This window comes from Lepus europaeus, chromosome 11 (assembly GCF_033115175.1).
Source record: "Lepus europaeus isolate LE1 chromosome 11, mLepTim1.pri, whole genome shotgun sequence".
NCBI classification, from domain to species: Eukaryota; Metazoa; Chordata; class Mammalia; order Lagomorpha; family Leporidae; genus Lepus; species Lepus europaeus.
In genome coordinates, this window is record NC_084837.1 from 115,106,497 (window position 1) to 115,130,828 (window position 24,332).

At 55.8% G+C, this 24,332-nt stretch overlaps 1 protein-coding gene across 1 annotated transcript in view; it reads left to right on the forward strand.

The window, feature by feature from the left end:
- The window catches only part of CELF6 (CUGBP Elav-like family member 6), a 34,284-nt gene extending 11,913 nt beyond the window's left edge, over nt 1-22,371 (forward strand). Inside the window, exons 3-12 of the mRNA XM_062206504.1 lie at nt 43-91; nt 17,528-17,656; nt 17,762-17,841; nt 17,926-18,069; nt 18,158-18,290; nt 18,387-18,536; nt 18,840-18,917; nt 18,999-19,142; nt 21,390-21,538; nt 22,092-22,371. Of these exons, the coding sequence (XP_062062488.1) occupies nt 43-91; nt 17,528-17,656; nt 17,762-17,841; nt 17,926-18,069; nt 18,158-18,290; nt 18,387-18,536; nt 18,840-18,917; nt 18,999-19,142; nt 21,390-21,517 (1,035 nt within the window). The 3' untranslated portion in view covers nt 21,518-21,538; nt 22,092-22,371. The remainder of the gene's footprint in view (nt 1-42; nt 92-17,527; nt 17,657-17,761; nt 17,842-17,925; nt 18,070-18,157; nt 18,291-18,386; nt 18,537-18,839; nt 18,918-18,998; nt 19,143-21,389; nt 21,539-22,091) is intronic.
- Nucleotides 22,372-24,332: the final 1,961 nt, after the last annotated feature.

Genomic DNA, 24,332 nt, shown 5'->3' on the forward strand with positions numbered 1-24,332 from the left:
GCTGCTGGACGCTGAGCGGGGTGTTGGCCTGATGTCTTTCAGATGAACCGTCCGATCCAGGTGAAGCCCGCTGCCAGTGAAGGCCGAGGAGGTAACTTCCTTGTCCGACGAACCTCGGGCTGTCCCCCCACTGAGTCCTCCCTGGTTGGGGGGACACGGAGGGCCCGGAGCTGCCCAGCCCCAGTCATAGCTCAGACTGAGGCGGCCCCGACTCGCAGGAGGCGGGGCTGGGGGGGCAGAGGAGGGAGAGTTGTCCTGCCTGCCCCGATGGTGGCTGCTGCTGTGTCCCCAGGTGGAGAATCGGCTGGGTTATTCTTTCCCTTTGTTCTGGGTTGAGTGCATTCCTTCCTTCCTGGTAATTGGTGAGGCGGGGACATCAGACTTCATAAGGAACAGGGCTCTGGGGAGCGCGGGGAGTCTATGCAAGTGTTCTAGCCGTTTCCGGGTCGGGAACAGGGAGAGTGCCCGTGTCTCCGGCCAGCTCTGCGCTGGAGAGGCAGTGCTGGCTGCTTGTGTCAGCTCTTGTCTTTTCTCACGTGGGTCTCACACACTCCACGCATCTGCCTGTAGCCCTCCCTGTTGCTACTGACTCGCTCCCTTGGGCCAGATTCTCTCCCTGGCTCACCCAGGATCACCCTTGGCTTGGTTAAGTTAAAGCTGCTGCCCAGGATCAGAGAAGCAAGGGCACCCAGTTGGTGGAGATGTTTCCTGGCCCTGCCCAATTCTGTGCACAGTTCCCTGCTCAGTGCCCAGCAGGGCACTCTGTCCTCATCCTTGTTGGACTCTGGTTCTCGCTGTCTGGTCGGATGCCATCATTCCCACCTTGTCTGGGAGAGATTTCCAAGCTCCTCCTCCTTCGCACATCCGCACCCTCCTTTCCCAGCTGGTTCTGGGCAGGCAGGGTTTTGAGATGTTCCAGGCTGCGTACAAAGCCCCCAGTCCCCATGTCCTGAGAACCTCTGCTGCTTGCGAAGCTCCACTGGGCCTCGGGGCCACGGCTGGCCTTCTCTGACCCCTGCACACAGAGGCCGGTCCCGTGGCTGAGAGCACACGATGAGCTTAAAAAGAGACAGGCTGAGCTGTCGTGTGTTCAGCCATGCAGCCAACATCTTTGGGCAGCTTCTCCACCTGAGGAGTGCAGATGTGAGCCAGGCAGAGCTGGACCAGTAAACAAAGGATGTGGACGAGTGCGCCACGGGTCACAGTCCAGCGTGCTCAGCACTCTCCAAGGGAACGTCCAAGGGACACGAGCCAGGTGCACCTAACCTTGTCACGTGAGCTCCCAGAAGTAGCAGTATTTAAGGTGAGAGCTCAGGGGCGAGCAGAAAGTAGTCAGGTAGAAAAGGGGCCAGAAGGAGCGGGTTTCTCAGGCACAGGGGACAACGCGTTTCCCAGCTCCAGAGCCCAGCAGAACGTGGCCCAGCTCGAAGTCTTGGCTCGCAAACTAAGTGCCCGGCGCTGGGGCGCGCCTGCGGTATGGACCTCGTCAGCCTGCAGGTGGCTGCACACAGGAGGCCCGCAGGCCAGTAAAGCTGCTGTCCGGGCCTCATGGCTTCAGCCCGAGTTTTATCCTTGTCCTCCCCTTTCCCGTACGAGTTTGGCAGGTGTCACATCACTGACAAATTCTGTACACGTGGCGTCCTACCCGTGCACCTTTTCAGATTGAGAGCAGCTGGTGAGAGCAGGAAAAGGGGCTGTAGCTGGGAAGAGTTAGCAGCTGAATCCCCAGGTTGAACAGCCCCACATTACACAGGTCTTTCTTGGCAACAGATGACCCTCAGTGAGCAGAGCACCTGTATGTGCCAGGACGAATCCTGGGAGTGGGAGAGGTCTTCCTTCTGCTGGTTCACTCTCCAAGTGGCTGCAATGTTGGAGCTGGGCTGGTCTGAAGCCAGGAGCCAGGAGCTTCTTCCGTGTCTCCCACTTGGGTGCAGGGGCCCAAGGACTTGGGCCATCTTCTACTGCTTTCCCAGGCCATAGCAGAGAACTGGGTCGGAAGTGGAGCAGCTGGGACTTGAACCGGCACCCGTGTGGGATGCTGGCACCACAGAACGGAGATTTAACCAGATTTAACAGCTCCAGCCCCTGTTAGATAATCTTGTTACTAATCAATGCTAATACATATCTCTCCTTTTATTTATTTATTTATTTATTTATTTATTTATTTTATTTTATTAGGCAGAGTGGACAGTGAGAGAGAGAGAGGCAGAGAGAAAGGTCTTCCTTTTGCCGTTGGTTCACCCTCCAATGGCCGCCGCGGTAGCGCGCTGCGGCCGGCGCACCGCGCTGTTCCGATGGCAGGAGCCAGGTGCTTATTCTGGTCTCCCATGGGGTGCAGAGCCCAAGCACTTGGGCCATCCTCCACTGCACTCCCTGGCCACAGCAGAGAGCTGGCCTGGAAGAGGGGCAACCGGGACAGGATCGGTGCCCCAACCGGGACTAGAACCCGGTGTGCCGGCACCGCAAGGCGGAGGATTAGCCTGTTGAGCCACGGCGCCGGCATATCTCTTCTTTTTTAAAAAAGATGTATAGATGTATTTATTTGAAAGGCACGGTTACAGAGAGAGATTGAGAGAGAGATCAATCTTACATCCTCTGGTTCACTCCCCAAATGGCTGCAATGGCCAGGGCTGGACCAACCAAAGCCAGGAGCTCCATCCATGTGGATGCAGGGGGCCAAACACTTGAGCTGTCTTCCACTGCTTTCCCAGGCACATTAGCAGGGAGTTGGATCGGAAGTGGAGCAGCCCCACTTCCAATCCAGCTCTCTGCTCTGGCCTGGGAAAACAGTAGAAGATGGCCCAAGTCCTTAGCCCCTGCACCCACGTGGGAGACCCGGAGGAAGCTCCTGGCTCCTGGGTTCAGATCGGCACAGCTCCGGCTGTTGCGGCCATTTGGGGAGTGAACCAACAGATGAAAGAAATCTCTCTCTCTCTCTCTCTGCCTCTCCTTCTCTCTCTGTGTAACTCTAACTTTCAAATAAATAAATGAATCTTTAAAAAAAACAAAAAGGAAGGGGAGCAGCCAGGACATGAACTGGTGTCCGTAGGGGATACTGGTGTTTCAAGCAATGACCTTACCTACTACACCACAATACCGGTACCTCTCTGCTGAATTTTAACACAACCCAATGCACTAAAACGTGGCTTTTAAACATAGTATTAGATTTTGCTTTTGAAATGTAACGTGTTCATACATCCAGTACGGCACAGGTGTCCCGCTGAAGTCTTGCCTTTGTGACCGTACACCCCTCAGTTTCAGGGAATAATCACACCTGTCCTGATATGTTTGAGTCACTGAGTGTGCATGTTTTTATTCCTGAAGTCAAATCCCATCGTTCATGGTTGGTTAATAGTAGTTTCTATATCTGTCAGGATACTGCTAATAATAATGCAAGGGGCATGGAGGCAAACGTATCTTCTAGAACTCTGCCGTTTTCTCCCGGAGGGGATTGTCTGATTTTTCTCGCCAGAAAGCAGGAGTCACCAACTCAATACTACAGGAGTCCAGGCTAGGTAACTTTAAATGTATTCATTGTATTACATGTTACTCAATTCTCTCTCTTCTAAGGCTTTTTGAAAAGCAGAGTTAGGGAGAAACAGAGAGATCTTCCATTGGCTGGTTCATCTCTCTAAATGTCTGCTACAGCCAGGGCTGATCCAGGTTGAAGCCAGGAGCCAGGAGCTCCATCCAGGTCTTCCACATGCGTGGCAAGGACCCAGGCACTTGGGCCATCTCCCACTGCCTTCCCAGGCTCATTAGCAGGGAGCTGGACAGGAAGTGGAGCAGCTCAGACTCAAACCAGTGTTCACATGGGATGCTGGCATTGCAGGCAGGAACTTAACCCTCTGTGCCATGACACTGGCCCCCAATTATTTAAAGCAGACCAGCACTGTGAGCACCTGACCGGCTCTTTCAGGTCCAGAGTTTGCCATGTTTTGCCACCTGCCACCAGAGACCAGTCCCATGCACACCGAGCATTTTAACGCCAAGCGTGATTTTCTGTTCCACCTCTCGAATGCCCGGAGCAGGAGCATTCTTCCTTCTCGTCAGTGAACACACGGCCCCGTGGCTGCAGAGCCAACACCGGCAGTGGGTCACTTTGCTTCCGGAAGGTCTGTGACTCCGGGGTGTCAGTGCCTGCAGGTCCACCCTAGTGGGGGCAGTACGGCCCTGCCGCCGGGGCCAGGAGCCAGCCGTCCCCCACAGCCACACACACCAGACGTGTTCACAGCTCCAGGTGCCACGCCCACATTCTGCAGCCATGGCAATCACACAGTTCCCATGAGAGGAAAATACATCTCATTTTCCAAAATGAGGCTGGGCTCCTGGCACACTAAAGGCACTCGAAGCTGCATTAAGCTGACTTAGGGCCAGGGACTTTGCCCAGCCCTTGGACGTATTTGCCTGGTGAAAAGAAGCCCAAGTGGCCTGCACATCGCCTGAAGTTGGAGGTGAGGACCCAGGCCCCCGACACTGGCAGACTGCCGCCCACCCCGGCCTGAAGTCGGAACTGAGGACCCAGGCCCCCGACACTGGCAGACTGCCGCCCACCCCGGCCTGAAGTCGGAGCTGAGGACCCAGGCCCCCGACACTGGCAGACTGCCGCCCACCCCGGCCTGAAGTCGGAGCTGAGGACCCAGGCCCCCGACACTGGCAGACTGCCGCCCACCCCGGCCTGAAGTCGGAGCTGAGGACCCAGGCCCCCGACGCTGGCAGACTGCCGCCCACCCCGGCCTGAAGTCGGAGCTGAGGACCCAGGCCCCCGACACTGGCAGCTCTGCCCATCTGTGTTGCCTGCTCTTCAGCCTGGCACTCAGATTGATAACTTATGTTATCTCTGATTTGGAAACTCTCGGAGTACATGAAACCGCAGGTATCAGTGTTGCAGGAAAAGTGATTTTCAGTCACCAGGAAAAAATCTTCACCATCACTGAGCTCCTGTGTCCTCCCCCCCCACAGACTCAGTAAATTCAGTCACTGAGCTCCTGTGTCCCCCCCCCCCACAGACTCAGTAAATTCAGTCACTGAGCTCCTGTGTCCCCCCCCCCACAGACTCAGTAAATTCACAGTCACTGAGCTCCTGTGTCCTCCCCCCCCCCCACAGACTCAGTAAATTCACAGTCACTGAGCTCCTGTGTCCTCCCCCCCCCCTCACAGACTCAGTAAATTCAGTCACTGAGCTCCTGTGTCCTCCCCCCGCCACAGACTCAGTAAATTCACAGTCACTGAGCTCCTGTGTCCTCCCCCCGCCACAGACTCAGTAAATTCACAGTCACTGAGCTCCTGTGTCCTCCCCCCGCCACAGACTCAGTAAATTCACAGTCACTGAGCTCCTGTGTCCCCCCCCCACAGACTCAGTAAATTCACAGTCACTGAGCTCCTGTGTCCCCCCCCACAGACTCAGTAAATTCACAGTCACAGAGCTCCTGTGTCCTCCCCCCCCCTACAGACTCAGTAAATTCACAGTCACAGAGCTCCTGTGTCCTCCCCCCCTACAGACTCAGTAAATTCACAGTCACAGAGCTCCTGTGTCCTCCCCCCCCTACAGACTCAGTAAACTCACAGTCACAGAGCTCCTGTGTCCTCCCCCCCCTACAGACTCAGTAAACTCACAGTCACAGAGCTCCTGTGTCCTCCCCCCCCTACAGACTCAGTAAATTCACAGTCACTGAGCTCCTGTGTCCTCCCCCCCCCTTACAGATTCAGTAAATTCAGTCACTGAGCTCCTGTGTCCTCTCCCCCCCACAGACTCAGTAAACTCACAGTCACTGAGCTCCTGTGTCCCCCAACCCACAGACTCAGTAAATTCAGTCACTGAGCTCCTGTGTCCTCCCCCCACCACAGACTCAGTAAATTCAGTCACTGAGCTCCTGTGTCCCCCCCCCCAGACTCAGTAAATTCAGTCACTGAGCTCCTGTGTCCTCCCCCCCCCCACAGACTCAGTAAATTCACAGTCACTGAGCTCCTGTGTCCCCCCCCCCAGACTCAGTAAATTCAGTCACTGAGCTCCTGTGTCCTCCCCCCCCCCAGACTCAGTAAATTCAGTCACTGAGCTCCTGTGTCCTCCCCCCCCTACAGACTCAGTAAATTCACAGTCACTGAGCTCCTGTGTCCTCCCCCCCCCTTACAGATTCAGTAAATTCAGTCACTGAGCTCCTGTGTCCTCTCCCCCCCACAGACTCAGTAAACTCACAGTCACTGAGCTCCTGTGTCCTCCCCCCCCCTACAGACTCAGTAAATTCAGTCACTGAGCTCCTGTGTCCTCCCCCCCCCACAGACTCAGTAAATTCACAGTCACTGAGCTCCTGTGTCCTCCCCCCCCCTACAGACTCAGTAAATTCAGTCACTGAGCTCCTGTGTCCTCCCCCCCCCACAGACTCAGTAAATTCAGTCACTGAGCTCCTGTGTCCTCCCCCCCCCACAGACTCAGTAAACTCACAGTCACTGAGCTCCTGTGTCCTCCCCCCCCCCAGACTCAGTAAATTCAGTCACTGAGCTCCTGTGTCCTCCCCCCCCCACAGACTCAGTAAATTCAGTCACTGAGCTCCTGTGTCCTCCCCCCGCCACAGATTCAGTAAATTCAGTCACTGAGCTCCTGTGTCCTCCCCCCCCACAGACTCAGTAAATTCAGTCACTGAGCTCCTGTGTCCTCCCCCCCCCCAGACTCAGTAAATTCACAGTCACTGAGCTCCTGTGTCCTCCCCCCCCCACAGACTCAGTAAATTCAGTCACTGAGCTCCTGTGTCCTCCCCCCCCCACAGACTCAGTAAATTCAGTCACTGAGCTCCTGTGTCCTCCCCCCCCCACAGACTCAGTAAATTCAGTCACTGAGCTCCTGTGTCCTCCCCCCACTACAGACTCAGTAAATTCACAGTCACTGAGCTCCTGTGTCCTCCCCCCCCACACAGACTCAGTAAATTCACAGTCACAGTGCTGGTCACCCTGCTGGTTCTGCTCCCCGCGTGGCTGCGTGTTTTGCTCAGCCATTGTTGCCTCCACGATGCCCAAGGCTCAGAATGGGTTGAGTGCTCTGTCTTTGCACACTTTCCCCTCGAGTTTTCTTTTTTTTTTTTTTTTTAAACTTTCAAATCCTAAACATTTTCAGAGACTTTTTAAATACATTTTGAAAGCGAGGCATCTCTTTTCTTAAAACTTTGATTTATTTGTTTGAGAGAGAGGGGGCTCCCTTCCGCTGATTCACTCCCCAAACACCTGCAATGGCCAGGCCAACGCCAGGAGCCCAGAACTTAATCGAACTCTCGCAAGTGGGAGGCAGGGGCCCAATCACTTGTTCCGTCGCTGCTGCCTCCCAGAGTGAGCATTACCAGGGAGCTGGAGTCAGCAGCCAGGGCTGGGAACTGAGCTCTGATACGGGACACAGGTATCTTTAACCACCTTTACAGCAGCCCTCCTGTCACTACCCTGTGGGGGTGAATTTGTGAGGGTTTGCTTAGCCGTCAGCCTGGGGTTTAAGCAATAAACAAATGTAACTCTATGAGCCATATTTTCCAAATTCTTTCTAGGATTCTGCTTCATGCAATTTTTAACAATTCCTCTTTGAGTTGAAGTTGAATTTTGAGGTAGAACTTTCAGTTTTATAAAACATAGTTACTTCAACAAGTTTGTGGAACGCAGTTAAAAGATGGGTTTATGTTGGTGCAAAAAAAAATGTTTAAGCTGTATTATTAATGTGAAAGGCAGAATGACAGGGAGGAGGTGGAGAGAGAGAGAGAGCGAGATCTTCCATCTCCTGGTTCACTCCCCCGATGGCCACAACAGCCTGGGCTAAGGAACCCTGAACTCCATCCAGGTCTCCCACGTGGTGGCAGGGGCCCTAGCACTTGGGCCATCCTTTACTGCTCGCCCATGTGCATTAGCAGGGAGCTGGATCAGAAGTGAACAGCCAGGACTCCACTCTGATAAGGGATCCCCGCAGTGCCGCAAACAATGGCTTAACCCACTGCACTGCAACTCTGGCCCCCAAAAAGTTAAAAAAAAAGATAGGTTTAGGGGCAGGTGCTGTGGCAGACAGGTTAAGCTGCCGCTTGAGATACCTCCATCCCGTGTCAGTCCCAGCTCCTCTGCCTCCCATCCGCTTCCTGCGAATGCCTCCTGAGAGGCAGCAGATGCTGGCTCCATACCTGGGCCCCTGCCACCCACGTGGGCGACCTCAAGGGAGCTGGGGCTCCTGGCTTCAGCCTAGCCCAGCCCCAACTACTGGGGACATTCAGGGAATGAACCAGCAGATGAAAGACCTCTCTCACTCAGACTCTCTCTGTTGCTCTGCCTTTCATATAATTGAAAACTAAACATTTAAAAAGATAAGTTTACTTTGATACAAAAAGTTTGATATCCACATACAGTTTTTTCATAATCTGCATTTTTTTCAAGAATTTTTAAAAACATTTATTTATTTATTTGAATGACAGCTTCATCCAGTGTTTCACTCGCCAAATGCTTGCAATAGCCAGGGCTGGGCCAGGCTGGAGCCAGGTCCCCAGCCCACTCTCCGGGTCTTCCACGTGGGTGATAGGGACCCATTCACTTGACTCAGCCCTGCTGCCTCCCGGAGTTTGCATTTTCAGGGAGCTGGATTGAGAGGACACAGTCGAACCCAGGCACTTCCGTGGGGGGTGCAGGCATCTTAACTGGTGTCTTAGTGGCCTGGCCAAGGGGCCAGTGCTGTGGTGTAGCAGGTAAAGCTGCCACCTGCGGGCCGGCATCCCATAGGGGCGCTGGCTTGAGTCCTGGCTGCTCCACTTTCCAATCCAGCTCCCTGCTGATAGCCTGGGAAAAGCAACAGAAGATGGCCCAAGTGCTTGGGCCCCTGCTTCCCATGTAGGAGACCCGGATGAAGGAGACCCAGCCCTGGCCATTGCAGCTACCTGGGGAGGGAACCAGCAGATGAAAGATTGTCTCTGTCTCTCTCTCTCTCTCTCCCTGTCTGTCTCCTCCTCTCTCTCTGCAACTCCGACTTTCAAATAAATAAACAAATCTTAAAAAAAAAAAAAAGGAAAAATGGGCTGGCCACATGCCCACCACTGCCTGAACCTCCTGGAGACGCCTCGTTGTGCTGCGTTTTGCCGATTCACTCATCTCTCCATGGACATCTGAGTGTTTCCACCTTATCGTGGGAGCTGCTGTGAACCTGGTACACGAACCTCTCTGTAAGATCCTGCTTTCCCAGGCACAGGAGACATGCTCCGCGGATCCACCTCACATGGGGAATCTTAGAAAGTGCGACTCAGAGAAGCAGAGGGTAGATTGACGGCTAACAGGCTGGGGGGAGCAGGAACAGGAAAGGGGAGATGTGGGTGAAAGACACAAATTTCAGTTAAACAGGAGAGGTATCTTCCAGCGACCTACTCTACAGCATGGCAACCATGGTTGTTAATGATGTATCGTACACTTCAAAACTGGTGCAGTGGTTAAGGCACTGTTTGGGATACCTGCATCCCATGGTAGAGTGCCTGGGTTTGAATCCCAACTCTGCTTCTGATTCCAGCTTCCTGCAAATGTTGACCTTCGGAGGCAGCATATAATGGCCCAAGTACTTGGGTCCCTGCCACCCGCATGGGAGACCCAGATGGAGTTCTCAGCTCCTGCTTTCAGCCTGGCCCAACCCCAGCTGTTGTGGGCATTTAGGGAGCAAATCAATGGATGGAAGGACTCTCTGTGTGTGCCTTTCAAATAAATAAATAATGGAATTTATTTCTCTCATAAAAAAAAAAATCTTAAGTAGGCGAGATGATGGCCATGCTATCAATCCTAACTCACCAAAAAAAAAAAAAAAAAAAGCTGGCGCCGTGGCTTAACAGGCTAATCCTCTGCCTTGCGGCGCCAGCACACCGGATTCTGGTCCCGGTTGGGGCACCAGATTCTATCCCGGTTGCCCCTCTTCCAGGCCAGCTCTCTGCTATGGCCCAGGAGTGCAGTGGAGGATGGCCCAAGTGCTTGGGCCCTGCACCCACATGGGAGACCAGGAGAGGCGCCTGGCTCCTGGCTTCAGATCAGCGAGATGAGCCGGCCGCAGCAGCCATTGGAGAGTGAACCAGCGGCAAAAAGGAAGACCTTTCTCTCTGTCTCTCTCTCTCACTGTCCACTCTGCCTGTCAAAAAAAAAAAAAAAAAAACAGACCTCTCTCTCTCTCACCCTCTCTCTCTCTGGCTCTACCTCTCTCTGTTAAAAAAAAAAAAATCCTAACTCAGTCACCTCTTAACATAACTGAATCATTGCTCAATACATATATATATATATATATATATATGTGTGTATATATATATATATACACATATACAATACATCAAAATGTCAAACATTAGGTGCTGGCATTGTGGCATAGCATATTAAGTTATGTGCTGAGCTGGCATCCCATATGGGGGCAGTTCCAGTCCTGGCTGCTCCACTTGCCATCCAGCTTCCTGCTGATGCACCTGGGAAAGCAGCAGAAGATGGCCAAGTCCTTGGGCCCCTGCGCCCATTGGGAGACCTGGAAGAAGCTCCTGGCTCCTGGCTTCTGTCTGGCTCCACCCCAGCCATTGTGGCCATGTGGGGAGTGAACCAGTAGATGGAAGACCTCTCTCTCTCTCTGAGTCTCCCTCTCTATAATTCCACCTTTCAAATAAATAAACAAATCTTTTTAAAAATCACACAGTATATCCTACAAATATGTAACATTGTCAATTAAAAAAATAAAATTTTAAGGTACTACCCCCACATTTTCAATGCTTTGCATTATATACTCAGAAACATTATTGCTGGATCATTTGGTAATTCCAGATTAATTTTTTATGTTTATTTATTTATTTTTCATCTATCTGAAAGGCAGAGCAAGAAAGAGAGAGAGAGAGAGGCCAGCACTGTGGCGCAGCAGGTTAATGCCTTTGTCTGAAGCGCCGGCATTCCATATGAGCACTGGTTCGAGTCCCAGCTACTCCACTTCCGATCCAGCTCTCTCTGTCTATGGCCTGGGAAAGCAGTAGAAGATGGCCCAAGTCCTTGGGCCCCTGCACCTGCTTGGGAGACATGGAAGAAGCTCCTGGCTCCTGGGTTCAGATCAGCACAGCTCCGGCCATTGTGGCCATTTAGGGAGTGAATCATCAGGTGGAAGACCTTTCTCTCTCTCTGCCTCTCCTCTCTGTATAACTCTGACTTTCAAATAAATAAATAAACATTTTTTAAAAAAAGTTCTGTTTTAAAAAAAGAATAAAAAAAGAGAGAGAGAGAGGGAGAGAGAGAAATCTCCTACCTTCTGGTTCACTCCCCAAATGTCCACAACAGCCTGTCTCGGACCTAGCTGAAACCCAGAGCCTGGAACTCCACTTGGGTCTCCCACATGGGTGGCAGAGGCCCAAGCACTGTGCCATCTTCTGCTGCCTCCCCAAGTGTATTAGCAGGGAGCTGGATCGAAAGCAGAGCAGCCAGGATTCAAACCGGTGCTCTGATATGGGATGTGGGCATCCCAAACAAGGACTTAACCTGCTGTACCACAATGCCTGCCCCCATTCTTAATTTTTAAAAATGTGTATTTATTTGTATTTATTCTGAAGAGATATAGAAAGAGAGAGACAGAAATTGTCCATCCGCTGGCTCACTCTTCAAGTGCCAACCACAGCCAGAGCTAGGCCAGGCTAAAACAGGGACCCTGGAACTCCATCCAGTCTCCTAGTGGCGGGGACCCCACTACTTGAGCCACCACCTGCTGCCTCCCAGGGTGTGCCTCAACAGATGGCTAGAATCAGAAGTGGAGGTGGGGCTCAAAGCCGGGCACTGCGACGTGGGGTGTCAAGTGGCATCTTACCTACTACGCCAAGTGCCCACTCTCTGCTTCGAGGGACCGCCGTGCCGTGTGCCGTGGCAGCCACACCACCCGCATTGCCCTGAGCAGCGCACGCAGGGCTCCAGTTGCCCCACAGCCTCCTCAGCCCTGGTCACTCTGTCTCCGTGACCGCAGGCAACCGAGGGGCCTGAGGTGGTGCCTCCTGGTTCTGGCTGGCGTTTCCCTGGTGACTGGCAACTCCGAGCATCTTTTCTTGTGCTCACGGCCTGTTTGTGTTTCCTCCCTGAAGAAACGTCTGTCCAGGCCCTTTGCCCATGTGTCGGTCAGTTTTTGTTGATGCCATTTTGTTGAGTTGCAGGAGTTCTTCACAGGATCCGATATGTGCCCCTTATCAGGTTGTCCGCAAATGCATTCACTCCTCCCACCCGCCCGCTCCATAACTGATAGTGTTCCTTGACACACAGAAGCCTTCTGGTTTAATGTAGTCCAATTTCATCTACTCTTTTGCTACCTGCACTTTTCACATTGTATCTAAGAAACCATGGCCAAATCCAACTTTTTTTTTTTTTTTTTTTTTTTTTTTTGGACAGGCAGAGTGGATAGTGAGAGAGAGAGACAGACAGACAGACAGACAGAAAGGTCTTCCTTTGCCGTTGGTTCACCCTCCAATGGCCGCTGCGGCTGGTGCACCACGCTGATCCGAAGCCAGGAGCCAGGTGCTTATCCTGGTCTCCCATGGGGTGCAGGGCCCAAGCACTTGGGCCATCTCCACTGCACTCCCGGGCCACAGCAGAGAGCTGGCCTGGAAGAGGAGCAACCGGGGCAGAATCTGGTGCCCCAACTAGGACTAGAACCTGGTGTGCTGGCGCCGCAGGCGGAGGATTAGCCTAGTGAGCCGCGGCGCTGGCCTTAACGTTTTCTTCTGCTAAGAGCTCTGCGGTTTTAGCTCTTACATTTAGAACTCACCCATTTTCCGTTGATTTGGGGGTTGAATGAGGGCCTAACCTCATTCCTTTGCATGTGGAAATCCAGGTTTTCCCACCCTCTTTATTGAAGACATTGTCCTTTCCCCCATCGAATGGTCTTAGCACCCTTGCCAGAAAGTGTTTGACCACGTCGGAGGGCGTCCAGGTCGCCTTTGTGTCCGTTGGTCTATCCATCTGCCTTTCCAGGTTGTGCCAGTTCCAAGCTGTGGTGATTGTTGTTTTGTAAGTTTTGAAGCTAAGGAGTTCTTCTTCTTTTTCCTAAAAAAATGGGAGGACTCCAGTCAGGCTCCACTGAGATTCCACGTACATTTTAGGGTGGACTTTTCTGTCTCTGCAGAGTGTCACCCAAACTTCGAGAGGGATGATAGAGTTGCTGTAAATCTGCAGCTCACTTTTATTTATTTTTTATTTTTATTTTTTGACAGGCAGAGTTAGACTGTGAGAGAGAGAGAGAGAAAGGTCCTCCTTTTTCTGTTGGTTCACCCTTCAATGGCCGCCACAGCTGTGGCGTTGGTCAGCGTGCTGCACCAATCCGAAGGCAGGAGCCAGGTGCTTCTCCTGGTCTCCATGAGGGTGCAGGGCCCAAGCACTTGGCCCATCCTCCACTGCACTCCCAGGCCAGAGCTGGACTGGAAGAGGAGCAACCGGGACAGAACTGGCACCCCAACCGGGACTAGAACCCAGGGTGCCAGTGCCACACGCGGAGGATTAGCCTAGTGAGCCGCGGCGCTGGCCTGTAGCTCACTTTTGATTGTAATGACATAGGATGTCTTTTTCCATTTATTTGTGTCCTTTTTAATTTCTTTCCACACCATTTTGTAGCTTTCAGTGTGTAAGTTTGTCCCTTCTTTGGTTAAGCTTTTATTCTTTTGTGTGCTGTTGTAAATAGAATTTTTACTTAATTTTCCTTTCAGATTGCTCATTGTTAGTATACAGAAAGGTGTCTGGTTTTTTGAGTGCTGACTTTTGAAATTTTTAAATTTATTTTCATTTTACTTGAAAGAGAGACAGAGATGGCCAGCGCCGTGGCTCAACAAGCTAATCCTCCGCCTTGCGGCGCCGGCACACCTGGTTCTAGTCCCAGTCGGGGCGCCAGTTTCTGTCCTAGTTGCCCCTCTTCCAGGCCAGCTCTCTGCTATGGCCAAGGAGTGCAGTGGAGGATGGCCCAAGTGCTTGGGCCCTGCACCCCATGGGAGACCAGGATAAGCACCTGGCTCCTGCCTTCGGATCAGTGCGGTGCGCCAGCTGCGGCAGCCATTGGAGGGTGAACCAACGGCAAAGGAAGACCTTTCTGTTTCTCTCTCTCTCACTGTCCACTCTGCCTGTCAAAAAAAAAAAAAAAAAAAGAGAGAGAGAGAGAGAGAGAGACAGAGGGGCCGGTGCTGTGTCATAGCAGGTAAAGCCACCGCCTGTAGTACTGGCATTCCATATGGGTGTCAGTTCGAGTCCCGGCTGCTCCTCTTCCCATCCAGCTCTCTGCTATGGCCTGGGAGAGCAGTAGAAGATGGCCCAAGTCCTTGGGTCCCTGCACCCACGTGGGAGACCCAGAGAAAGCTTCTGGCTCCTGGCTTCAGATCGGTACAGCCCTGGCTGATGCGGACATTTAGGAAGTGAACCAGTGGATGGAAGACCTCTCTCTCTGCGTTTCCTTCTCTCTCTGTGTAACTCTGACTTTCAGATAAAGTTGGCCACAGGGAAGCGCAGTGAACACCGTGGGCGCTCAGCTCCACATGGCTGGATGCTGCCGTGCCGGTGCCTCCCGGCCCAGGAAGGCTGAGCCTCCCTGTGGATGCTCCCATGTCCCTAGGGACCTGTCCCTTTAGCATCCCTAATGGGATGTTCTTATCCAGACATTTTGACTTGCCTCTTTGGGCATTCTTTTCTTACCAAACTAGAGGAGGCTGAATTGTCTGCGCTATGGACCATCACCGTCCCACAGAATCTTCAGGGTGATTGGCCGGCGCCGCGGCTCAATAGGCTAATCCTCCGCCTTGCGGCGCCGGCACACCGGGTTCTAGTCCCGGTCGGGGCACCGATCCTATCCCGGTTGCCCCTCTTCCAGCCCAGCTCTCTGCTGTGGCCAGGGAGTGCAGTGGAGGATGGCCCAAGTTCTTGGGCCCTGCACCCCATGGGAGACCAGGATAAGCACCTGGCTCCTGCCATCGGACCGGCGCGGTGCGCCGGCCGCAGCGCGCCTACCGCGGCGGCCATTAGAGGGTGAACCAACGGCAAAGGAAGACCTTTCTCTCTCTCTCTCTCTCTCTCACTGTCCACTCTGCCTGTCAAAAAAAAAAAAAAAAAAAAAAAAAAAAAAAAAAAAAGAATCTTCAGGGTGATGGATTTGGAGATCACTCCCAGGGCTCCAGGTTGTCCTTCTCTTTGACCGGGTTTCTTGGGAAACTTCTTCCACTGGTTCGGGGTCACCTGAGACCCAGCATCACTGTGACCCGGCCCATCCTCCCATCACACACCAACATTGTCCCTGCAGAGTGGCAGAAACAAGGCCGGGTTCACGGCCATCGCCAGGAAACAGGCAGCACAGAGCCAGCCCATCATGGGCGTTCATCTGAACTTCAAAATTCCGCACCTCCCAGGAGTCTACAACCCTGGGGGCTGGTGCCCTTGACATGCTTTGAGAATTCTTGACTCAGGACCTTCTGTCCGGAGAAGAAAGACCAGAGAATTCCACAGGCCATGCATGAGCCTGAGCTGACTTCCATCGGCAGAAAAGAGCCGTGGGAGGAAGAGCAGGTGGAGGACAGACACCGCCATCCGTGCCAACCTGTCCTAGCCTGTGATCTCACTCTTCCTGCTTAGGGCTGCCCAGGTGCTGGGCGCCATCACTCCTTGCAGGGCTTCCCTGTAACTCGGGGCACCGTGAGGTCCCCTCTGGTCCTCTCCAGTCCCTGTGGGCACACTGATGAGTCTGTATGTGACTCACGGCTGGAGTCCAACTTCCAGACTGGATGAGGCCTACCCTCCAGAGTCAAGGCAAAGCCAGCAGCAGCACGCTGGTCAAGTCAGGCAAGCGCTTTCCCGTTTTCTCGGGTTCCTAAACAAGTGATGTCAGGGCCCTTTTCACACACTGCCTGGCGAGCTGCCCTCTGCATCCTAGGTCACAGGGCTTCCTTGGGCTGTTCTCTAGGCAGAGCCGGGGGGCTCCCGCCCCTCCCCTCTCCGTCTTCAACAAAAGCCATTCTGCTTTGCTGTCAACATGGGAGCTGCATCCTAAGGCTTGTGTTAGAGCAGCGTGTTCCAGCACTTGCTCACAAGGTTGGGAAGCCAGCCATGTGTCACAGCAAGGCCGAGAGAGGCTCAGGAGAACACCACCTGCAGGGTTGTGCTCATCCCACACCCGGCTGGCCCCTTCTTTGGACTACTGGGCTCTCCATACAGAGGCAGAAACCCCTGCCACCCGCTCCCTCGAACTGCAGCCCTGCCCCCACACAGATCTAGCATGAAGACGGATCAGATCCACCCCCTCCACCCGGGGCAGCACAGCCTGAACCCCACCCTGCCTGATGATGTGGGCACACACACAGCCTTGTGGGGAATCCCTCCATTGCTAACTCTGTCCCCTGTTCCAAGGCATGGGGGATGGGTTTGCTCTGAAGCAGGGTCCCCCCCACCCCTCTCATCCAAGGAACATCACCCCCTGGGAGGTCAAGCCCCAGCCCAAATGCAGAGAGAACCTTGGTGCAGAGAGCAGCCCGGAGGTGCGAGCCCCCTCTCCCAGGGCGGCGCTCCTGAGGCTGCCTTGCTGGGCTGGCTGTAGCCCTGGCTCCCAGCCCCAGTCTGCAGGGACACCGGCCCAGCTGCAGCTCCTTGCTGCAGACCTGAGCACTCTTAGGTGGTCATGCAGGGCTGCAGGCAGAACCTGTTCCCCCCTGGCATGAACCCTTAGGCAAGAGGATGGGGGAAGTCCGGGAGGGAGCAACAGAGCCCAGAGGGCGCCCTGGGACATTGGGGAGGGGCAGAGGAGCTGGGGGCTGAGGAGTCAGGGGCTCAGCCAGTGGCGTGGGGGAACTGCTGACTGTTGGAGGCTCGGAGCCCGAGCTTCCTGACTCCCTGTGCCCTCGGGAGAGGCATCTGGGGTGGCTTTGCTGCTGCAGGGGGGACTCACCGGCCCCGCTGTTCCATGTCTGCGAGAGGCAGGAGGATGGGAGGACTGTTCTGGGGTTTTGTTTGTTTGTTGATGGTTATTTTCATCTACTTGAGTGACAGTGCACGAGAAACAGAGATCTTCCACCCACTGGTTCACTGTCCAAATGGCCCCAGCTGCCAGGTCTGGGCCAGGCTGAAGTCAGAGCCAGGAGCTCCATCCAGGTTTCCCATGTGGGTGGAGGGGCTCAAGTCCTTGGGCCGTCTTCCACTGCCTTCCTGCATGCACGTGAGCAGGAAGCTGGATGGGAGGCAGAGCAGGGGACTGCATCGGGCACCCCAGTATGGGACGTGGGCATCCCAGGCAGCAGCTTGGCGCCCAGCGCCGTGACGCTCACCCTGGACTTTCTTTTTTAAACTCCACCTGAGCCGGGAGGGTGCTGTCTCTATCTGGTGCCTCCAGGCTGAGCACCAAGGCCTACTCTAAGCACCTGCTCCCTTAATGGCCCTGAGAGCATGGGAAACAGCTTCCGCAGACCCTGAGAACAGAAAGCCCCCCCCCCCCGGGTGGCAGGCCCCTTCCAGAGCTCCTCTGGCTACTCTGGGGCAGTTGGGCAGGCTTTGGGGCTGTCCCGTGAGTCCTGGCTTTGTCCCCCAGAGGACCGAAAGCTGTTCGTGGGGATGCTGGGCAAGCAGCAGGGCGAGGAGGACGTCAGGCGCCTGTTCCAGCCCTTCGGCCACATCGAAGAGTGCACCGTCCTGCGGAGCCCGGACGGCACCAGTAAAGGTGACCCGTGCTGAGCCCGCGGCTCCCCGGTGACCCCGTCACGCTGGGCCGCTTGACTCTGGTCCCTGTGGCCTGAGCCGCCGATTCCTCTGTCCCGCTCCCTAGGCTGTGCCTTCGTGAAGTTCGGGAGCCAAGGGGAAGCACAGGCGGCCATCCAGGGCCTGCACGGCAGCCGGACCATGGCGGTGAGGGCGGGGCCGAGGGTCAGGCCGCGGGGAGGTGGGGGGGCAGCGGGCCCGGCGCTCACCGCCACCTCCCCACCTGCCCAGGGTGCCTCTTCCAGCCTGGTAGTGAAGCTGGCGGACACGGACCGCGAGCGCGCGCTGCGGCGTATGCAGCAGATGGCCGGGCAGCTGGGCGCCCTGCACGCCGCACCCCTGCCGCTCGGGGCCTGCGGCGCCTACACCACGGCGGTGGGTGCTGCCAGCCGGGCTGGGGGCGGGGGCCGGGGCCGGGGCCCCCTTCCGGGCCCTCCACGCCCAACCTTTTTCTTTCCCAAAGATCCTGCAGCACCAGGCGGCCCTGCTGGCGGCGGCCCAGGGCCCGGGCCTAGGCCCGGTGGCCGCGGTGGCGGCCCAGATGCAGCACGTGGCAGCCTTCAGCCTGGTGGCCGCGCCGCTGCTGCCCGCGGCAGGTAGGGCTGGGCGGGGGCGGGGGCGGGTTGGTGGAGACTGCGCCGGGGCAGGAGGCCAGGGCGGTGGCCTGACCCTCCGGCCCCTCCTGCCGCCAGCCGCCAGCTCGCCGCCGGGCGGTGGTCCTGGCCCGCTCGCTGGTCTTCCAGCGCCCATTGGGGTCAATGGGTTCGGCCCCCTAAGCCCCGCGACGAACGGGCAGCCAGGCTCGGATGCTCTCTACAGTAACGGACTCTCCCCTTACCCAGGTGGGCGCCCCCGCCCAGGGGTGGGGGGAGCCGGGGAGGGGCCGCACCCCCTGTGCCTCACCCGGGCCTCGCGCGCTCTCTCTCCAGCCCCGAGCCCCGGCGCCGACCCCGTGCAGCAGGCCTACGCCGGGATGCACCACTACGCAGGTTCCGCCGCGCGCGGCCGGGGTGGCGAGGGGGCTGTGCGGGACGGACTCTGCTCCACGGAGCAGCCTTTCCCTTCCCGCCCCCGGGGCGAGGGTTAGGGCGGACGGGGCCGGCCAGGCAGCTGGGGCCTAGCGCGGGCGTGGCCTCTGTCCCCAGCAGCCTATCCGTCGTCCTACGCCGCGGTGAGCACGGCCCTGCAGCAGCCTGCAGCCCTGCCCCAGCAGCAAAGAGAAGGTGAGGGGCGGGGCTGGAGACCAGGGCGGCTGGGGCTGGACTCAGGCTCGGCCCTGAACCAGCCCGCGACTGTCCCTGCAGGCCCCGAAGGCTGTAACCTCTTCATCTATCACCTGCCTCAGGAGTTTGGTGACGCAGAGCTCATCCAGACCTTCCTGCCCTTCGGAGCCGTCGTCTCTGCCAAAGTGTTTGTGGACCGAGCCACCAACCAGAGCAAGTGCTTCGGTGAGCGCTCCCTTGCTCGGGCCTCTCCCTGCAGACCCTCAGGTCCTGAGGCAGTGATTGTCAGACGGACTGGTGATGGGGCTGCCCCTACGGTGAGAGCAAGCCTTCCTGGGGGCAGGTTCACCTGGCCAGGGCAAGGCATCCGACCAGAGAGCCCTCGGACTGTAGCTGCAGTTCTGAGGACCAGATGGGAGCTGTGGGGGAGGCGGCCTGCTGGCACCAGGCAAGCACCTGGCTGACACCCCGGCCCCTCCCCTGCTGCCCCTTCCTTCCAGAACCATGCCTTTAGGAAGCTTGGACCGTCTGCCCATGTAAGAGTGTGTGTGTATTTATGGTTGTGTCTGTGAGTGTGTTGGGGGGGTCTCTGTGTGTCTCTGTGTGTCAGTGAGTCTGTGTAAGTGTGCATTTGCATGTGATTGTGTCTGTGAGTGGATCTGTGTGAGCATGTATGTATGATTGTGTCTGTGTGTGTGAGTGGGTCCGTGCGTGTATTTGTGATTGTGTCTGTGTGTGAGTGGGTCTGTGTGTGTGTTTGTGTGTGTGAGTGGGTCTGTGAGAGTGTGTATTTGTGTGTGATTGTGTGTGAGTGGGTGTGTGACTTTGTGTGTGTGAGTGGGTCCGTGTGTGTATTTGTGTGTGTGAGTAGGTCTGTGAGAGTGTGTCTGTGTGTGTAATAGTGTCTGTGTGTGTGAGTGGGTCCGTGCATGTATTTGTGATAGTGTCTGAGTGTGTGTGAGTGGCTCCATGTGTGTATCTGTGATAGTGTCTGTGTGTGTGAGTGGGCCCATGTGTGTATCTGTGATAGTGTCTGTGTGTGTGTGTGAGTGGGCCCATGTGTGTATCTGTGATAGTGTCTGTGTGTGTGTGAGTGGGCCCATGTGTGTATCTGTGATAGTGTCTGTGTGTGTGTGAGTGGGTCCATGTGTGTATCTGTGATAGTGTCTGTGTGTGTGAGAGTGTGTCTGTGTGTGTAATAGTGTCTGTGTGTGTGAGTGGGTCCGTGCATGTATTTGTGATAGTGTCTGTGTGTGTGTGAGTGGGTCCATGTGTGTATCTGTGATAGTGTCTGTGTGTGTGTGAGTGGGTCCATGTGTGTATCTGTGATAGTGTCTGTGTGTGTGTGAATGGGTCCACGCGTGTATCTGTGATAGTGTCTGTGTGTGTGTGAATGGGTCCACGCGTGTATCTGTGATAGTGTCTGTGTGTGTGTGAGTGGGTCCACGCGTGTATCTGTGATAGTGTCTGTGTGTGTGTGAGTGGGTCCACGCGTGTATCTGTGATAGTGTCTGTGTGTGTGTGAGTGGGTCCACGCGTGTATCTGTGATGTGTCTGTGTGTGTGTGAGTGGGTCCATGCTTGTATCTGTGATGTGTCTGTGTGTGTGTGAGTGGGTCCATGTGTGTATCTGTGATAGTGTCTGTGTGTGTGAGTGGGTCCATGTGTGTACCTGTGACAGTGTCTGTGTGTGTGTGAGTGGGTCCGTGCGTGTATCTGTGATAGTGTCTGTGTGTGCGTGAGTGGGTCCACGCGTGTATCTGTGATAGTGTCTGTGTGTGTGTGAGTGGGCCCATGTGTGTATCTGTGATAGTGTCTGTGTGTGTGAGTGGGTCCACGCGTGTATCTGTGATAGTGTCTGTGTGTGTGTGAGTGGGTCCATGTGTGTATCTGTGATAGTGTCTGTGTGTGTGTGAGTGGGCCCATGTGTGTATCTGTGATAGTGTCTGTGTGTGTGAGTGGGTCCACGCGTGTATCTGTGATAGTGTCTGTGTGTGTGTGAGTGGGTCCATGTGTGTATCTGTGATAGTGTCTGTGTGTGTGAGTGGGTCCACGCGTGTATCTGTGATAGTGTCTGTGTGTGTGTGAGTGGGTCCACGTGTGTATCTGTGATGTGTCTGTGTGTGTGTGAGTGGGTCCACGTGTGTATCTGTGATGTGTCTGTGTGTGTGTGAGTGGGTCCACGCGTGTATCTGTGATGTGTCTGTGTGTGTGTGAGTGGGTCCACGTGTGTATCTGTGATGTGTCTGTGTGTGTGTGAGTGGGTCCATGCGTGTATCTGTGATAGTGTCTGTGTGTGTGTGAGTGGGTCCATGTGTGTATCTGTGATGTGTCTGTGACTGTGTACAGATGACGGAAGCTCTTGTGCTCAGTGGAGCTGGCCTGAGTGGCCTGGGAGTAGAGGGGCTCCTCTGAGAGAAGGGTGGCCCTGCCAGGTGGAGCTCCTGGCTCAGTCCTCTGCCGGCATCCCCAGGGTTCGTGAGTTTTGACAACCCGGCCAGCGCCCAGACCGCCATCCAGGCCATGAACGGCTTTCAGATCGGCATGAAGAGGCTCAAGGTGCAGCTGAAGAGGCCCAAGGACGCCAGCCGGCCTTACTGACCTCGCTGCCCCGCCAGAGAGGTACGGCCAGGGCGGCCCAACGGGACCGGGTGGCGAGGCCCTCCTGGCTGGGGTGGCCCTTCTGGCTCTTCTGAGAAGGGCGAGGACAGAGGGGGGACCACGGGTGTTGGAAGGGTCTGAGAGGCCAAGTCTGGGCTTCATCCCAAGGATGGCCGAGAACCATGGAGCAGTTTGAGCGAAGGGGGAACAGACGCAGGGGCTGAGACGAGAGTGGTGCGCGTGGATGTGGGGGACAGAAGCAGGTGCGCTGGGGAAGCCGGATGAGCACTGGCCGGGGGCCGGGCAGGGATGACAAGCTCGAGGCTTCTGGGAGGGCTGTGGGTCCACGGAGGCCATTGCAACGCGCAGGTCCCCACGGCCCTGCCTGGGTGGAGCTGCCCATGCCGGGGTGTTCTGCCCAGGACCCTAGGTCTGGCTTCACAGGACAGGGCCACTGTCTTGGCCTTGCTTCTGCTTGGGGAGAGAGGACCAGCCGCCGCCGGGTGTGCCTTCCCCTCCAGGGTGATTTTCACTTTTCTTCCCTCCTGCTGTCCTTACCAATTAATACCCAAAGACAGAAACGAAGAGTGAGAGGAAAGAAAGGAAACGCACGCCAATGCAGGAGCCGCCCTTCCTGGACGAGCAGCTGTGGGCAGAAGCGGATCGACTGAGGCTGGGGCCCCGCCCAGGCCCGTTTCCGTCCGTGGGTTGCTGTGCACAGGGTGTAGCGGCCAGGCTGTCCCGGCACCGGGGCCGGCAGCAGACTGACTGGGGGCCAGCAGAGGCCGTGGGGGTGCCAAGGGCTTCTCTGCGAGGGAAGTCCAGACTTAATTCTCTCAAAACCATATCATTCCTTAGTGTTTAGGGACCAAAGGACTATTGCTTTTTTTTTTTTTTTCTAAGAAAAAAATTATATATATATATATTAAAAAAAAAAAACACAAGAGAAACAAGAAAGACACTATAGCGTCTCATAAAAGCTGCCTTTAAGTATCCCTAGGAGACAGGGTGAAGCCCCCTGAGCTGGCCCAGGCAGAGGGAGGCTGGGAAGGGTGCTCCATGTGGCATTCCCTCCCTTTAAAGATAAGCAAGCCCCTGGGGCTCTAGGCTCAGATGCGCAGCAGGAGAGTTTGGGAAGCAGCAACCCTCCCCCTAGCCCCCCATTACCCCCCACCCCCGCTCCCAGCCTCCAAACTCAGAGGCCGCCTTGGAAGAGAACCCAGGAGGCACCACGAGAGGCAGGAGATGCAGCAGCAGACTGCCTTGCCCTCCTGACGGCCTGTCCTGCGCAGCCGCTGCTGGCCCAGGCGAGGAAGGGGGAGTCTGGGCCCCACCCCCAGTGCACATGGACAAGAGGCCCTGCCTTTGGCTGAGCCCAGATACCTCCTGTTGCCCCTCCCCTGTGAGCCAGCTCCAGTGTCCCCTGGTCCCAGGCCACCTTCTGTCTCAGAGTTTGCCCCCCTGTTAAAGTGGGTTCAGGCCGCAGCCCCAGCCGTGGAGGTGCCCCTGAGAAGGGGAGATTCCCAGAGGAGAAGCTGCAGGACAGGAGGTCCTCTTTCCCCGGAGCCGGGAGGGACGTAGATGTTTGCCAAAATCCTGCTTCGTTCCTCTAACCAAGTACACCTTTCCTATGCAAGAGTGTCTCACTTGTGCCGCTCCAGGGCGCTTCCAGACGGTGGGCCGTGTTCAGCTTCGAAGTGGTATGTGCTGTCTGTCGTCCTTGTCTGTCCGTTGTATACAGTGGGTGCCATATAAAGCTGGTCAGTGGAGGTGCTTGCTGCCTGCTTCTGTGAGATGGTTGGGCCGAGGACAGCTCCGAACGCCGTGGCTCGCCTTGCTTGGTGAGCTTCGCCTGGGCCTGCAGGGCCTTGCACACACTTGCCCTGCCCCCGAGTGTGGTGGCAGCCTCAGATCGGGCCTCGGGTCACATGGTAGGGGCTGGGGTGGGTTTCAAGGGCTCTCCCTCGTGACAGTTGCTAAGAAAACCTGTTCCCACTTGTTCTGTCTTCGGCTCATTTTTGGCTGGAATGGGAATGAAAACTAACAGATCCAGCAACGCCGCAGCCCGGTAAAGGCTCAAGGTACAATACAGGGAGTTTCCAACCGAGAGCAGAACCAGTGCTGGCCCAGAGGCTGACCCCCTGGACACGGATCCAGGCCTATAAGCAGACACTCAGCTGGAGGCCCCAAGACCCGCAGCCCCAGGGGCTGGGGCCCAGACCCATTTTGAGGGGAAAAGCTGGCCGATGTGCAATGGGCAGGGGGGCGGGACACACACGTGTGTGCCAGCATGGACAGTGGGCCCTGGTGCAGACCTGCTTGTGGCGGGGAGGTCAGAGAAGGTTTCCTGAGGGACAGTCAAGAGCAGATGGGCAGGCCGGTGCCGTGGCTCAACAGGCTAATCCTCTGCCTTGTGGTGCCAGCACACAGGGTTCTAGTCCCGGTCAGGGCACCGGATTCTGTCTCGGTTGCCCCTCTTCCAGTCCAGCTCTCTGCTATGGCCTGGGAGTACAGTGGAGGATGGCCCAAGTGCTTGGGCTCTGCACCCCATGGGAGACCAGGATAAGCACCTGGCTCCTGCCTTGGGATCAGCACGGTGCGCCGGCCGCAGCGCACCGGCCGTGGCGGCCATTGGAGAGTGAACCAATGGCAAAGACCTTTCTCTGTCTCTCTCTTTCTCACTGTCCACTCTGCCTGTCAAAAAAAAAAAGAGAGAGAGAGAGAGAGCAGACGGGCCTCTGAGGAGGAGCTGGGACATCTGGGCATTCCACCATTGAGAACTTACTTTTATCACCAAGAAGTGATCATGACCACT